Source organism: Palaemon carinicauda, chromosome 6, assembly GCF_036898095.1.
Source record: "Palaemon carinicauda isolate YSFRI2023 chromosome 6, ASM3689809v2, whole genome shotgun sequence".
NCBI classification, from domain to species: Eukaryota; Metazoa; Arthropoda; class Malacostraca; order Decapoda; family Palaemonidae; genus Palaemon; species Palaemon carinicauda.
The window spans coordinates 162,205,904-162,222,708 of NC_090730.1; the positions used below are offsets into that span (position 1 = coordinate 162,205,904).

At 41.4% G+C, this 16,805-nt stretch overlaps 1 protein-coding gene across 1 annotated transcript in view; it reads left to right on the top strand.

Moving 5' to 3' along the window:
- LOC137642769 (putative inorganic phosphate cotransporter) overlaps positions 1-16,805 on the top strand; it is a 104,541-nt gene that overhangs the window by 51,721 nt on the left and 36,015 nt on the right. Inside the window, exons 9-10 of the mRNA XM_068375616.1 lie at positions 7,849-7,981; positions 9,943-10,076. Of these exons, the coding sequence (XP_068231717.1) occupies positions 7,849-7,981; positions 9,943-10,076 (267 nt within the window). The remainder of the gene's footprint in view (positions 1-7,848; positions 7,982-9,942; positions 10,077-16,805) is intronic.

Here is a 16,805-nt window from a genome sequence, read left to right on the forward strand (position 1 = left end):
TCGAAACCATTGGAGAGGGTGTATCAGACAACCTACCCCTTAATACAGTACAGGAATAACGGTGAGGAAGAAGCTGTAGAAAATTTAGTAAATCAAAACCGCTGTAACCAAGTGACCTACTGTACCTATATTTAAAGCTTTGATAGAGGTTTCAGCTCTTTTTCTTGTTGATTGGCTTTTATTCTAACATTCTTAGGACCCACAGAGACTTATGTGCACTTGCAATTATATAGAAATGACTACGGTGAGACTGATATGCTTTGCTTTGTGTATAGCCAAAACAGGCATACGTGGGTCGCATTTTGGTTAATACAAGTTTTTAAATATAAAACTTACCCGCTGGTTATATAATAGCCTAAGTCCCCGACGCCTCGGCAGAAAATTCAAAATCTCTTGCGCAGCTTAGCGCATATAAACCAGGTGTACCCCAGCGCCCTCGCGGTACCACAGGTAGAACTATCCTCAACCAATTCAGTTTTTCTCTGCTGCCATAGCTGGCTGAACTATTGGAAATTCTCTCGTTTTCTTACTCTGTTTGGACGTTATTTGGTGATGTATTAACGTTTTTGAGTTTTGGCTTTCGCATATTTGTTTTATTTGATCTGTGATCACGTGTTTTAACTTAAAAGGTAGGGTTGGAAGGTTTTCCAACCTATTTTAAACCTCACGAAAGCATAGGGGCGAAATGTAAACATTTCGTCCATGGATGACGTCACAGCCTCTTGCGTAGGCTAAAAGTCTGTCTTGCCTTTTAAGAATATAAGTGATTTTGCTTTTAGAGTTTTAAGTTATAAATTGAATTAAAGGAATTATTTTGAGAAAATTTTATCCTTTTAATATTTTTCTTTAGATAATCTTTGATCTGTTTGCAAAGATTAACTACCGTTCAGTTTATTTTTGTTACAGTAATCAGTATCGTTACGATGTTACATATATTGTAGCGATTTTATGAATAGTACTTTCTTCTTACTTCTCAAGTTTTTAATTGTACTTTATAAAAGGAACATTTTATTTTGCAATTAATTGGTCCTTTCAGTATTTTTCCTTAGTTAGAGATTAAAGGAAGTTACACTTCAGTTGATTTTATACGATGCAGTATTCTTTACATTCGTCGTAGCGCACGATTCTATGTATCGTTGTTGCTTTGGTGGTTTTCGGAATACTAAAATTGTTCGTATATTATTTGTAGATGTTCCAATGATGCGAGTGATGATTCATCTTTTATTGGAACCCCTTAATTTAAGGGTTTATTTTAATGTATAGATATTATATCTATTAAGGTAATTTTTTATATTTAATATTTTGTTACATTTATATGGGATTCGGTACTTTTGCTTTCCCATTCAAACAATTGTCCAGTGACAGAATTATAAGTCACTCCCTACGGAGTTCATTTCCTTTGAGAGAGTGTATACTTTGTCTTTTAGGTAATTCTGAAATTATCTTTGTGCCAAAGAGTAAAGTGCAAATTTTTTAGTGATAAATTGTGCAGTGAATTTTATTCAGTGGAGAAGTGCTTCTATTCGGACCTGTCGTTATCCTAGCCTTAGACCTCTGTCAAGCTCCTGGACCCAGTGGAGAAGTTAAGTCAAACGGCGAAAGGAATCGAGAGGGTAACCAGGCGTTACAGTCTTTTAGACCCGAACTGAAGTCCTCTCGAGTGTTTTCTGTCGACCACCAGAACGCTCACCCTCGCTATAGATAAAGCGAGGTGTTAGTGTTTTCATAGGCGCTAAGCTGAAAACAAAATTACTTTCGTTCTGCGTGTATTACGTTTCATGCGGCGCAGACGCAGTGCCGCCACCCCACCTGATGGGTGTCGTCTCTCGACAGTGGCTAGGGCTATGGATCGACGAAGATAATGCTGAATACGTTTCGCCTAAGATTGATCCTTGATCTTTGTAGTTAGGCATGAAACAGCATCTATCTTCGTTTATGCAGTCTTTTCTGCCTGCCGTTAATAGTGCGGTTGGGTGTCTCGATTCCGGTCTTTGACACGGACGCACAGGCGTCGTGTCTTTAACGGTGTGAACTCATTGTCGCATAGGCGGTCTACCTACCGCAATGTTCAATGGTGGGGGAAAGTGGATGCTTTACTTCGAATGCTCGACTCAAACCGACGGATCATAGCACCTAGTATTAGTCTATACAGACGCGCCAACGTTCGCCAGGCAGCAGAGCCGGCGAAGCGTCATCGGAACGGTGCGGCAACGGAAACGGAACGTCGACGGAATGGAGCGAAGCGCCACGTCAGTGTGGACGCTTCAGCGTCAGTATGGACGCTTCAGCGTCAGTGTGGACGCTTCTCCGTCAGTGTAGACGCTTTCAGTGTCAGTATGGACGACACAGCGTCAGTATGGATGCTTCAGCACCAGTGTGGACGCTTCAGCATCAGTGTGGACGCTTTAGCGTCGGGGTGGTCGCTTCGCTACCTATTACTATAGACTTTGATGTCTACCTGACCATAAACGTCTAGTGTTTAGTTATTGTTGCTCCAGGTGCTATATTAAGAAATAAATCTTAACTAGAAAGATATTATATTCTCGGTCCAAGGCCTGCTGGGCTAACTCTTGGTTGTGAGAACTAGAATTAAACCTCTAAGTATTGAGGTCCGAATTCAGAATCATGAGGAGTGGATTCCTAAGAATCAAGACTTCTCTTCCTAGGATAGAGATTGTAAAAGGAACAGAATAACTTTCAGAAACTCATGAGAATTTTTCTAAAGAGTTTCCCTCATTTTTTTTTTACCTGCTGCTCCTCGTTTCGACTTCAGAGTTTTCGCTAGTTGAGTTGATGGTGTCGCTATTTATTTTGTTTTATTTGTATTACAAGCCAGCTACAACCCTATTTGGGAAAGCAAGATGCTTTAACCCAAAGGGCTCCTTTAGGGAACGATGGCCTAGTAAATTAATGGTAAAATAAAGTAATGAATTAACATTAAATCATTCTCAGGAAAATAACAAAGCTTACTGTAGAGATGATACAGTGCTTGCAGCTGCTACAACAGAAAGGGCATTAAGGCCTTTATGAGAATAGATTGTTAAAGTATATCTCCCACCACGGGCAGATCTTTTATGGTTTAATGTTTTATGTTTTTAAACCGTTCTTGTTAGTGACTCGTAAACATAGCACAGTGCTCTGGAGGAGGTGTTTGTTCGTTTTCACCTTGCCCCTAGTCCTATATCTCTAATTTACGTTCCAATCCTTGGGAGAAGGAAGGTCGGTAGGCTGAGGTTCTTCGCGGACCTTGTGCATTAAACGTCTGTTCCGCCAAGCGATATTGTTGATGCAGTCCAAGACGGTCTCTCTCCACTTTGGAATGATGAGGTAATGCTCTTTTCTTCGCCTATGATTGGCGAGCTATGACATCACAACCATGTGACACAGTATCTTGAAAAGAGAGGAGTTGGAATGTCTTGAAGCGATCAGATCGTCATCACGATGGTATCATGGATCTTGTAACTGTTTTCTGCATATTAGAATGCAGTTCCCTGACGAGAATAACATTCTACGTTTTCCCTGTTTACCAGACTAGGTAGTTACTCGTCATGTATACACGCGAACAGAACTTACCTTCGCAGCAGTCGGGTTTTGATGCGTGAACAGGAAGCAATCGAGTGTGTTTTTTCTTCCGCGAGAGAAGCGGAAGTCAGCCAAGTCACATATATCCTGCAGTATCTAACGTTCACCGGAAGTTTTTTTTTTCGGAAGAAGGCGACGTGTCAGCACCTGAATCGTGTAAGACACGTAGTTCTTCGGGGGAAAAGGTGCTCAGTTTGCTTCTGTTCACACTTCTTCTCCTTCCCCAGTTTGGAGAAAGGTCTATTACTTTCTTCTGAGGTCTAGCGACTACTGTTGACGGTATCTCACAGCATTAGATATGTTCAGTTCGCGCACAAGGCACGCTTGAAATGTCATAGGGACTCTCCCAGGTTGCTCACAGGACTTCGGTTGATGCTTTCTCCCGGCCTTCGCCCACGCTTGAGTTGGCGCACTCGCTACCCCGCGAGTGTAGATTTGGTCTGAGCTTAAAGAGGTCTATTTCATCTGTGTTTAGCGTTTACGATTCTCGGGGGGTAGAAAATTTTCTCCTAAAGAGTCTAAGGACTACCATAGATCAAAGAAATGGTTTTCCGATTAGTGTCAGAAGGCATAGTTCTCCTATGCTTAGTAATGCTTCCTTGCGGAGATATGCTCGTGTTACGAGAAGCGTTAGAGCGAGTGCTTGTAGCAGTCTGGTCTCTCTCTTACGGCAGACGTCGTGCAGACACAGACGCAAGTTCTGGTCTCTCCCTCACGCAGTCCCAGACGCAGACGCCAGTCTGGTCGTATGTTGGACGCTAACAGTCAAAGTTGATCCTTTCAACAAGTTGTCCCATTTTCGCGGTCTGCGGGACGCGTGACTTATCACTCATGCGTACGCATCCTACACGTGGACAACTCTCGGCTATCAATTCCGTCTTTCCGTCAATGACCGGACGCGGTGCTGTCGTCTCCACGCTGCACGCTGTAGATTTACATCAAGCCGGGCACACACAGCGCTGTACCCACACGACAAGGTGAACGCATTCAGCACGCTGACACCTTACGGAAATGCAACCACATGCGACATTATGGTCGCATGCTAGACGCATACAGTCAAGTCTTGTTCTCACAGCAGTTTAGCCAGATTATTGTCTCTCCTTCGCGTCTCTCTAGCCTCGCAGCTAACGCTCCCTCTTGTCAAGCTTTGGCTTTTAAGTTTGTTGAACACTTGCTGATTACACACGAATCAGGTCTTAACCTCACAGCATGAGGTTCACGTGGTTGACGCTTCTTTTCAACGCCTAGCTTTAATATCGGTTTCTTGCGACCGATATGGACGAGTTTTGGGAGGTGGTTCTAGATCCCGGTTCTCTCTCATGACATGTTGAGTGTAGGCAGCATGCTGGAACCGTTCTGGACTCATGCTGGGACCATGCTGGAAGCATGTCTTTAGTCCTTTTCCCCGTGTTAGGATCACGAACGTTTTATGTTAAACCATCAAGCTTTAGGTCTAGCTGCCTCCAGTATTTTGGAAAACCCCTAAGATCTAGAGGGTTGTTCGAAGGAGACAGCTGAGGCTTTCGCTTGTACAAAGGACGTTTGCCTCAAGGTTTTCCAGCCCAATTAGAGTGCTTTATGGAGTGGTGTAGAGCTAGAGCCTGCTCTTCATTAGGTAACTCTAACACAAGTGGTCTATTTTTTCTTTGACCTTAGAAGAAAACACATTTTCTTCCCTCCTCGACCATCAAAGGGTACAGGAGTATGCGGGCATCTGTCTTCAGACGCAGAAGATTGGATCTATCGAATAGAGACTTTTTAGATCATCTCAGATCATTTGAGAGGACTTGGAGGCGTCAGCAAGATGCTCCAGTCTGAAATTCAGGGTTCGTTTCTGGAGCTTCGCGGTAGTGACAGATCCGACCCTTTGCACTTGGTTTCTTTTTAAGGCCTAACTTTGGAGACTTTCTGAGTAAGTCTACCATAGTTGAGAGTCAGTGAAGTTCACTCTTTTAGCAAGAACATGTACTTCACATTGGTTGAGCCATACGTACCTTGCAACCTGGATTCTTGGTTATTAATAAACATCTTTCTCATCCATAGCCTAAATCTCTCGAATTTGGTTTGTGATGGGCTGAGAAGAGTTTTTTGCCCGATTAAAACGATGAAGTATTATTGGGACAAGAACAAAGAAGTTAAGAGTCTATTCATAACTCTTAGGTGCATGGTCAAGAAGCCTGCGCTATCCATGTCTAAACATTCTGTCATCTCGTATAGACTTTGATTACAAAGGTTCTTCCACACGGTTGGGTGACAGATCATAAGACGTTGAAAGGGTAAAGACTCACGAAGTTGGAGCTGTAGAAACTTCTGTAATTTTTAAACTAAACTGTTCTCTGCAAGCATCGCATATGCAGTCTTGTGAAGGGGTAATCCTGTATTCGTCTTGCTTTACTTTTACCGTGTCCAGTCTCTATGAAGACGTCTACGGTTTGGGATCACTTGCAACGAGTGCAGTAGTAGGTGAAACATTCTCCACTACATTTCCCTAAATTCCTAGTACCCCTGTTCTTCTCTTGGAACTGTTATATATATTTTTATGATTGTACGTGAAGATTGGTCGGCAATCTTCAGCAATCTTTGACCTAGTCAGGTGGTCATTTTGTTCCTAGAGAGCGCCCGGAACAAGGGTATTAGTTGAGGTCCTGTCATGTTATAGGTGGTTGTACCGTTTGACAGCTCCTAGAGATCATCAGCCCCGAGTGGATCACTGGATCTCCTAAGGATAGCAGACAAAATGAGGCAAAGCATTGCTGTCAGCTTCCTTATCAGGTTAGAACCACTTAAGTTGTTTATGTACAGTAACTCCTAAGTGAATTTCCAATTATGCAGCTGTCTCTGACCCGCCACCAATGGGTGTCAATCAGCTATTATATAACCAGCGGGTAAGTTTTATATTTAAAAATTATATTTTCATAATAAAATAAATTTTTGAATATACTTACCCGCTGGTTATATAAGATTTAGACCCACCCTACTCCCCTCTAGAGACCATGGGGCATGGAAAATCTGAATTGGTTGAGGATAGTTCTACCTGTGGTACCGCGAGGGCGCTGGGGTACACCTGGTTTATATGCGCTAAGCTGCGCAAGAGATTTTGAATTTTCTGCGAGGCGTCGGGGACTTAGGCTATTATATAACCAGCGGGTAAGTATATTCAAAAATTTATTTTATTGTGAAAATATCATTTTGGCTATTTTACCAAATAACTCGACAAATTCTGCTGAAGTTTTATTTTTACCAGACTGAGCTGAGCTTGTATTTTAATGAATTCGAAAGTTGTTGATTGCTGAGCCATCAATAGACCTGACTTGCCATGTGGGATTCTAATCCACTGAATGTTTACCTAGTGTACTCTATGAGAGGACCCTTGGTTTGGTGTAATTTTTAAGATTTAAATTCTGTTCTATACAGTACAGTGACATATATGGAATCAGTGAGCCTGTTTCATACTGTATTAGTAACACCCTGAGGCAACACTTGGCTGTACAGAGCTTTCAACCAACATCATTCCCTAATAGGTCTCAGTTGTAAGATAGGTGTCAGAACTTTTTGTGTAAAAAATACTCTTCTTATTCAATTTAGGGTTTTTTTAGTATCTTGATCCCTCCTCCATAAGATTATATTCAAGACCATTTTTTTTCTACTTACCAGCTTCATTATTAAGGTTCGTTTGGGTAGGCTGCCTTTCAGACATGATGCATTTTGCTGATGAATCTCTAAAATTTGTAATTACTGCTAGCTGTAGTATTACATTGAAAATTTTGACTTGTGTATAGGCTGGCTTTTCGTGCCTTTGCTGCTAATCAGATTTTATTACGTATCAGAACGCCAGACTCTAAACATACGGGAAATTGAGTAGTTACTACTGTACAGTATAGGTTTGTGATGTAAAATATATACAGTATTTTTTTAGAACCGGATTTAATTTTTTATTACAAACGTATTACCTTTTAATGAAATTTTCCAGCTCCCAGCCCTACAAATCCTCACTGCTCAGAAACTATACAACAAGAAAATGACAGTTGTGGCTGCCATATACCCTCTGATCTGCCAAAACATGCACTCTACTAATGGATAACTGCCTTTTAAGAGAGGCTGATGCATCTTGAATGATTTCTTGGCACACAAAATGGCTTCTTGTAATAAAAATATTCTACTTTTTAGATATTATACTATAAAGTATTAAGTAAACTTAATATTCATATGATTTATAAACAGTCCTGTTAAAACATGTTTGTTGCTTAAAACTATTTCTTTTCACAGAATGGTGTTGTATCTGCATTGCCATACCTACTTATGTGGCTTTTTAGTTTATTTTACTCTTCATTGATGGACCATCTTCTAGAGAAGCATGTTTTAACAACCCGGCAGATTCGTCAACTAGCGATGGCTATAGGTAAACCAAGAATAAGTTGTACTGTTGTTAGTTTTGCCCTGAAAAAAGAGGCTAGCTGATTACTTTGTGTCAAATTAACTTACTTGTCCTCTCTTTTAGGGTCACTCCGAATTGAAACTTATGCTGTGCAAAGCTCAGATCAATCATAACTTGAATGGATTGGTTTAGTAAATCAAGAATAAGTTGTACTGTTGTTAGGTTTGCCCTGAAGAAAAAGGGTAGTTAATTACTTTGTCTCAAATTAACTGTTTTGTTCTCTCTTCTAGGGTCATTTCAAATTGAAACTCATGCTGTGCAAAGCTCAGATCAATCATAACTTAAATAAATTGGTTTAGTAAACCAAGAATAAGTTGTACTGTTGTTAGTTTTGCCCTGAAGAAAGAGGCCACCTGATTACTTTGTGTCAAATTAACTTTCTCGTCCTCTCTTTTAGGGTCACTTCAAATTGAAACTCATGCTGTGGAAAGCTCAGATCTAGCATAACTAAAATGAATTTGTTTAAGATTGAAGTAAATCTGTAATTAGCTATAAGCCCTACGGCTTATAGCATCCTGCTTTTCCAATTAGGGATATTGCTTAGTAAGTACAGTAATGATAATAATAATTTGTAGTTGTTTGTAATGATGTGTGTTATTTTGTGTGAAAACTCATACTCTATCTAAACATTTTAGTGTGTAGATATGGCTATCACTGTTTTTATATTTAAACTCACAGTACCACGTAAGGCTTGAAACTACATAATAAAGATGCAGATTTAATCTTGAAAGCATTTTTAAAAAGTTGTATAAAGTTCTGGTCTTTGTGTGAAGGGTCTCAAGTCATTGTCATTTATCATCTTCCTTCAGTGGGAGAAGAATTGGGTTTATATTTTAATTACTTGAAACCTTTTAATGGTTTAGTCAAATGAATATTTTATCATTCATACTTTTTTCTTATCTTATTTATCATTTAAGCAAATGGATTTCAAAATCTTGGCTATTGAGTTAATTTCTTTGAAAGTTTTCATATTATTAACATCCAATTTTCTAGAGGTTGAATATTTACAAGTACTTAGTAAGAGGTTGTAGATTTAAGGCTACCAAGGACTCCTATATCCTTATTACATGATTTGTGTTCATACAAAGTTCAGACTATAATTTTTTATTTTGTCATATTGATTTTATATATACCTTGTTTTAAAAATTTCTGAAACTAGTTTGCCACCTTCACAATACTTTGTTTTGTGTAGTAGTTTATAGTCAGTAGGCTATTTTTATTTTGCCACTCAATTAAGGATTTGTTCATCCTGGTAGAAATGCCATTTGTGGAAATTTTGATGTTTGCTGCATTCTTGGAGTGTGAAAGCTTATCCAGAACAAGTGGTTGAAAATCCTAGTTCTCACAAATCTGACATGAACGGTTTTCTGTTATCGAATAGAATACAAAACGAACCATATCTCACTGTAGAAGCTACAGCCTCATAGAATTTTACAACTTCAGACTCCTCTATATTCCCTTCCAAAGAAGGCACTACCTGACCCACTTTTATTACCAATCAAAATTAAAATTTCACACTATCTTTAAGTAACCTCCCTAAAGTGTAATTGACATGAAACCTATATGAAAAATAGTTTACTAACAGAGTTGAATTACTGTGTAAAATAAAATAGCAGTTTCAACTAATAGTCAACCAAATAAAACTGAGAGGAACAGTTATCTTTCTGTTGATATATTACACCATTGCAGTACTCAATATAAAAACTAGTCTAACTCTTCAATACTAAGCACGATTACAATGCCCTTGGTCTAGTTCTGGAAACTATTTATAAACAAAAATTAATAGCTCATGAATTCCAGGAAGTTTCATTAAAATAATATACAGTAATTACTGCATGGCAAGGAGGAATGCTCTAGTGACAGTATCCCTCATATTCTTTAAATTCAGAATAGTAGAATACAGTGTTATATTATTTCTTTGGCAGGTAATTATATTCCAATGGTGTCTGTGTTGCTCGTGCCTTGGGCAGGTTGTAATGGCCGACTTGCTGTTGCCCTTATTTGTATCGCAGTAGGAGCTTCAGGGGCTACTTTCTGTGGGTTCCATTGTGCATTCCAGGTAAGAAGTGTCCTCCTGTTTTCTGCATGATTGTAGTAAAGACAGTCTTCCTTTTATTTTATAGATACAGAAGGTCCTCAAATTGAAAATCTTTGGAGATATAAGCACAAATCCAACGGAAAATAACAAAGATAAGATAAAGATATTATAATAAAACAGCATTATATCATTTAATACAGTAAGCATAACGTCATTTGTAATAACATAGTATCGATTTCATATGAAACCCGACTATTTGTTGATTTTTGTAGCTGGAATTCATAGGCATGGGATTCATGTTAGGCCTACCCTAGGCCAAAATTTTTAAAAAATCGACTTACAAACTACTTGGAACCGATTAAGTTTGTAAGTTAGACACCTAGTATTACACAATGTTCCACATAGAATACTTACAGTAATGCTTCCCATATCTTGTAAATATACCGTATGGGTATGTCTTTAAGGCATTGATTGAGTAGTAATATAGAATTATAAGACATTTGTTATCAGTAATCATCGTCAGTCATAACTAATCCCCTACAGAATAAAGTCCTCAGACATGTCCTTGTATTCACATCTGTTTATGGTCTTTCTATGCCAGTTTATATTCACAAATTTTCTTAGTTTGTCAATCCATCCATCATCTTCTCTTCCTTCCCTTGGTTCTTTTGTAATCTCTAGGGACCCATTCTGTTATTGGTTCCTCTAATATCTGTCATTCTCAGTATGTGTCCACCACATGTCTATTTCTTTTTCTTACATGTCATTAGAATATCAGTAATAATTAATTAATGCAGAATCATATCTAAAGAACTTTAGAATATTCTAGATTCCAAAATCAAACTGAGTTCTCATGTCATCTTTAAAATGAAATATCAATCCTTTTACAGTTAGGTTATGAATTTTGGTTGACAGTAGTACAACATATCACTATACATTATTAGGTAATTCATTTAGTAGATTTCATGATTAAAGGGAGTTGAAAATTGGAGAAGTCCAATATCAAATTAGATAACATGTGAGGATCTGTAGAATTTGACATTTTTTCATTCAGAAACTATTCGGCATTAACTTATGTGTAAATTTTATATTAAAAAAAGGTTTGGATAAACCTTTTACTAAAAGTTAGGCCTTTCATGCACACATAACAGGAGTAATTTTAAGAAATTGGTCTTTGATGAAACTTTTCTCAGTTTAGATTACTGAAATATAGATTTTATTATCTTAGGTTGTACAGTATATGAATATAAATCTGCCATCTAAATCGATATGAGGCTTTTAAAATCTTTTAGTAAATTCATATAACGTTAGTCAAGGGTGTGGTATCATGTAGTCCCATGTAGCTATGAATAAAGGGCAGTCTCTACCTAGCACCCAAGCCATCAAGACCTGTCTTTTAATCACTGCAACCTCTTGCATATTATATCATGGTGGCAGCGTGGTAACGCAACCCACGCCATTCCATCAACAAACCCGGACCATAGAGACACTTTACATACCTCTCCTGTCCGTAATAACTGAGAAGAGGACTCATAATCAGCCCAAGTTTATTACCAGCGGCCGCAGATGACGCCATTTTCACCCAACGGCAACTAAACAAAGACTGTCATACCGGCCCAGATAACAACCGTACATAACTTATATCGTCAGAATATGGCATAGAATGGACATTAATGCACCGTGATTACAGTGAGAATTGTGAAGAAAGTTGTGAATAGATTACTTACAAGTATTTTGGCCATTGTTATCCGCGCACTACTTCACAAAATGAGCCAAACAACGACGTACATTCAGCAGTGTAAACAAAACTGAAAACCATGCCGACTACCAGTGACAAATTTTTGTAGTGATTTCCATACTCTTTATTATATATCTCTTTTTGTGAACCGTAAACTGTGTTATTAATCCAATCACTATCTATCTATTGTGTAACACTCGAAACCAAATCCAATCATGGCCCAGCCTAAATGCCCAAGTATGGACTGGGCTCACCAGCCCCTGGCCGAGTCATTTCGTGCATTCAAGGCGCGCATGAACTTATACCTCGAAGACCAGGAAGTCACAGACCCAAGTAAGCAAGCAACTAAAATCAAAATTGCCCTCGGCGATGAGGGCATGAGGCGTATCTTGGCGAGCGGCCTCACTGAACAGGAGCAACGTGTGCCGCAGAACATATGGAGGCTTATTGAAAGTGAGGTTGATGCAACGGTCAAAATAAATTTCAGAGTTCACCGCCTCGAATTTGCAAATACCAAACAGAAACCTGCTGAAACAATCAGTCAATTCCTGGCCAGACTCCGTGAAAAAGCGACAAAGTGCGAGTTTGAAGACAGAGAACTCAACGAACGACTTATCGAAATGACCATACTACGAACACAATTCGAAGAATTTCGGAAAGAACTCCTAACTAAACCGAAGGGCTATGCTGTGAGCAACGTTCTAGAGAGAGGTCGGGAATACGAGGCCATTGCGGCCTCCACGGCATCATTACGCTCCATACAGATGAGCTCTGAGAACACAAGTACAAGCCATACCAACGTGGATGCAATTCGAAGGGAAAGCAACGAGCCACGGAACAAACTACAAACCACGGACAACCCCTGCTGGAACTGTGGGCTTAGCCATCCCATAAGGTCATGCCCCGCTTACAATGACAGATGCAGTGGTTGTGGCATCAAGGGGCACTGGAAAAAGATGTGCCGCAAAACTGATGGAGGCAGAACAATGCCAGGAGACAACATGCAACAGACACAACGTCAGAGCAAGACAGGAGGGCGCTCCTACCGACGGCCGAATCGGGCTCCTAACCACAGGCAACACGAAGTCATGGTTAATGAAAACCCTAATCTTGATGAAGAAACAGATTATATGCCAAACTTCGACATGATAACGATATCCGACATAGGAGTGGCACTGAAACGAGAAGCATTCTCAAAGCTCATGGTCAAGCATGAAAACCCCCCAGCCTATGGGCCCCTGAAACTCAAAATCGACACAGGTTCCGGTGGCAATACGCTGCCCTTGCGGACATACAAGCAAATGTTTGGTGATGCACCCACCAGCCTCGTACTATCCCCAGAACCATCAGTAAGACTAACATCATACAGTGGCGACAATATTCCCTGCCTAGGGTCACTAATGCTCAGCGTCCGCAAACTCAGCAACCCAGCATTCTCGCAAGAAAAGTTCTTCGTGGTTGATGTGTCTGGTCCAGCCATACTTGGCCTTCCCTCATGCCAAAAACTCGGTATTGTGGATATTAATGTCAACGACGTTACTGGAATACCTGAGCAACCAAGCCAACAAGGCCCTATTAGGTCAGTCGAACAACTAAAAGCACAATTCCCAGCACAGTTTGACTGTATCGGCAAACTAAAAGAGCCCGCGATGCTCCACCTCAAGGATGACGCGATACCTTTCTGTGATCCGCCCCGTAAGGTGAGTATCCACCTGAAGCCCCGCATCAAGTCCGAGCTTGACACTATGGAGAAAGAGGGGGTTATCAGACGCGTAACGGCACACACAGACTGGTGTAGCAGCCTTGTGTATGTCACAAAACCCGATGGAAGCCTACGGATCTGCCTGGACCCCAAGCGGCTCAACCAAAACCTCAAAAGATGTCCCCACAAGATTCCCACTCTAGAAGAGATCAACCCGGTATTCTCCAAAGCGAAAGTGTTCTCCAAGCTAGACGCCAAAGCAGGCTACTGGAGTATACCGCTACATGAGGACTCACAACTACTGACAACATTCCGAACACCACACGGCCGGTATTGTTGGACAAGGCTACCATTCGGGCTGAATGTAAGCCAGGACATATTTCAAGCCAGGATGGACTCCATCATCGAGAATCTCCCAGGTGTTGTTGGCATCGCTGATGACGTGGCAATATGTGGGAAAGACCAGTCGGAACACGACAAAAACCTGATGGGGTTCATGCAGCGTGCAGCCCAACACGGACTCAGCCTAAACTCGAAGAAATGCTCCATTTCAAAACCAGAAATCGAGTTTTTCGGAACACGCTATACCAGCAAGGGCATGATGCCAGACCCGTCAAAGGTACACGACCTGCATAGCATGCCGTCACCCTCCAATAAAGAGGAACTACAGAGATTTCTGGGAGTAATGACTTACCTCAGCCCCTATGTACCACATTACTCAGCTCAGTCACAAAGACTTCGAGATCTGATCAAGGAAGATGTGCCCTTCCAATGGGAAGAAGACCATGAATCCACCTATCAACACCTGAAACGCCAAATAGCACCATCAAGCACGCTGTCTTACTATGACCCAACTCGACCCGTGACTCTTGAAGTCGATGCATCGCAAAAAGGCCTCGGGGCGGCCCTCATCCAAGACGGGAAGGTAATAGCCTTCGCCAGCAAAGCCCTGACACCAACGCAGGCAAATTACAGCAATATTGAGCGAGAGGCCCTTGGACTAGTACACGGTGTGCAACGATTTCATACCTACCTATACGGAAGAGACTTCGAAGCTGTCACTGACCACAAACCCCTCGTTAATATCTGGGAGAAGCCACTTATCAGTGCCCCACCTAGACTACAACGTCTCTTCTTGAAACTGCAGGGGTATGACATGAGGGTCAAGTACAAGGAAGGACGAACCCTTGTACTCTCCGACGCCCTATCACGCCTTCCTAACCCACAAAATGACAAGGAAATCCCTTTGGATACACGAGTGGACGGACTGGAACTAGATGATATCGACGTGATATCAGTTGCACTCATAAAATTTGGTCCCCAGATTTTGGAAGAGGTCCGCCATAGGTCTGACACCGACCCAGTGCTGCGCACTCTCAAGCATACTATCATCGAGGGTTGGCCTACCTCAGTAAAAGGCTGTCACCCCGATATCCGCCAGTTTTTCTCATACAGAGAATGCCTTGCTGTGGAAGACGGAGTCATATTCAAAGGGCGACAAGTTATCATCCCCAAAGAGGTCAGAGGCCGGGTATTGGACCAGCTCCACCGGTCCCACCAAGGGATCACAAAAACACAAGCCCTGGCACGGGAGTGTGTATTCTGGCCCAACATTGCAAAGGATATAGAGGACAAGGTCAGGGCATGTGACATATGCCAGAAGTACCAGCCCCAGCAAAGTCCTAGTGAAACCACGCATCATGACATTCCCCCAATGCCCTGGTTCAAAGTCGCTTCGGACATCTTCCAAATTGGCCACAAGACATATCTGATCACAACTGATTATTTCACAAAATTCCCGATAGTCACCGAACTAAAAAACCTGTCATCTGAAAGTGTGGCCAACCACCTCAAATTCCTGTGTTCGCTGTTCGGATGCCCCAAAACCCTGGTCTCAGACAACGGACCTCAATACACGGGAGCAGCCATGAGGGATTTCACAAAAGCCTGGGGTATTGAGCACATCACATCAAGCCCACATTACCCTCAGTCCAATGGCCTCGCGGAGCGCGCAGTTGGAACATGCAAGGCGATTATCAAAAAATGCCTTGAGACAGGCGGTGATATGCATACTGCATTACTCCACTTACGGGCCACCCCGATCGACAATAAGACAACCAGCCCCGCAGAGCTCATGTTTGGTCGCCATGTGACCACTGACCTACCAGGCAGATACGAACCACATCTCGCACACATCACGACCCGCAACCACCTCCAGGACCGCCTGGGACCAAATCGGACACAACGGCACTTCACAGACCTCCAACCCGAACAACCAGTCCGAATATTCGACAAGGCCTGCCACACATGGGTGCCAGGCAGAGTGGTACGTAAGTCAGAAGAACCCCAATCATACATTGTGGAAGCCCAAAACGGAGCGTGTCTCAGGAGGAACCGGTCCCACATCCGTCCGACACCGCTCGCGACAAACACAGAACCGCCCAACACCCGGCAGCAGGCTCCAACATCATCAGCACAGCCTCCACCACGACCCGTCGATATATCGCTGCCGCCACCTAGTGAGACCGAAATAACCCACCAAAGACCCGCAACTAGTGATAACTCTACAGACCTGACAGCGGTGTATACCAAGTCAGGCCGGCTGGTGAAAACCCCATCCAGATATATTGAAAGTAACGCAGTCACATACCGTAAATTCCCATAAAGTGTTAAGTTAAATAATAATATACAACTCCCCCCCCCCCTCGTTTCATGACCGAAAATTCTGAGAGGTCGTTACCAGAGTTTGAAACTCAAGAAAAGTTATCAGTCTCAGGACTGATAAGTGATTCAGAATAATGAATTTTATTTGAAAATTTAAGAGTCTCGGACTGGAGAACAGGCTCCATTTCGAACACTCGTTACATGTGTATCAGGTTTCCATTTTGTTTTAATATATTTTGGGTGTTGTTCTTTGCATCAAAAAAAAAAAAAGAAATTATAATTTGCCATTTATTTTCATATTCATGACTGCCCTGCTGTAACCAACACTATTCTGACCAAAGTCTGCAAAGATAATAGCTATTATGTTTATATTATTATCCACAATCACAAATTGTACTATGCATGTTTATTGTGAAGGGATGAAAACAATGGAATACGTTTGAATATGGAACTTTCATCGTTTATTTCTTTGTACTTATATGCCAGATTAGTTATTATGTGTAATCAATTCTTTGTATGTGATAAGGGGGATGTGGTATCATGTAGTCCCATGTAGCTATGAATAAAGGGCAGTCTCTACCTAGCACCCAAGCCATCAAGACCTGTCTTTTAATCACTGCAACCTCTTGCATATTATATCAAAGGG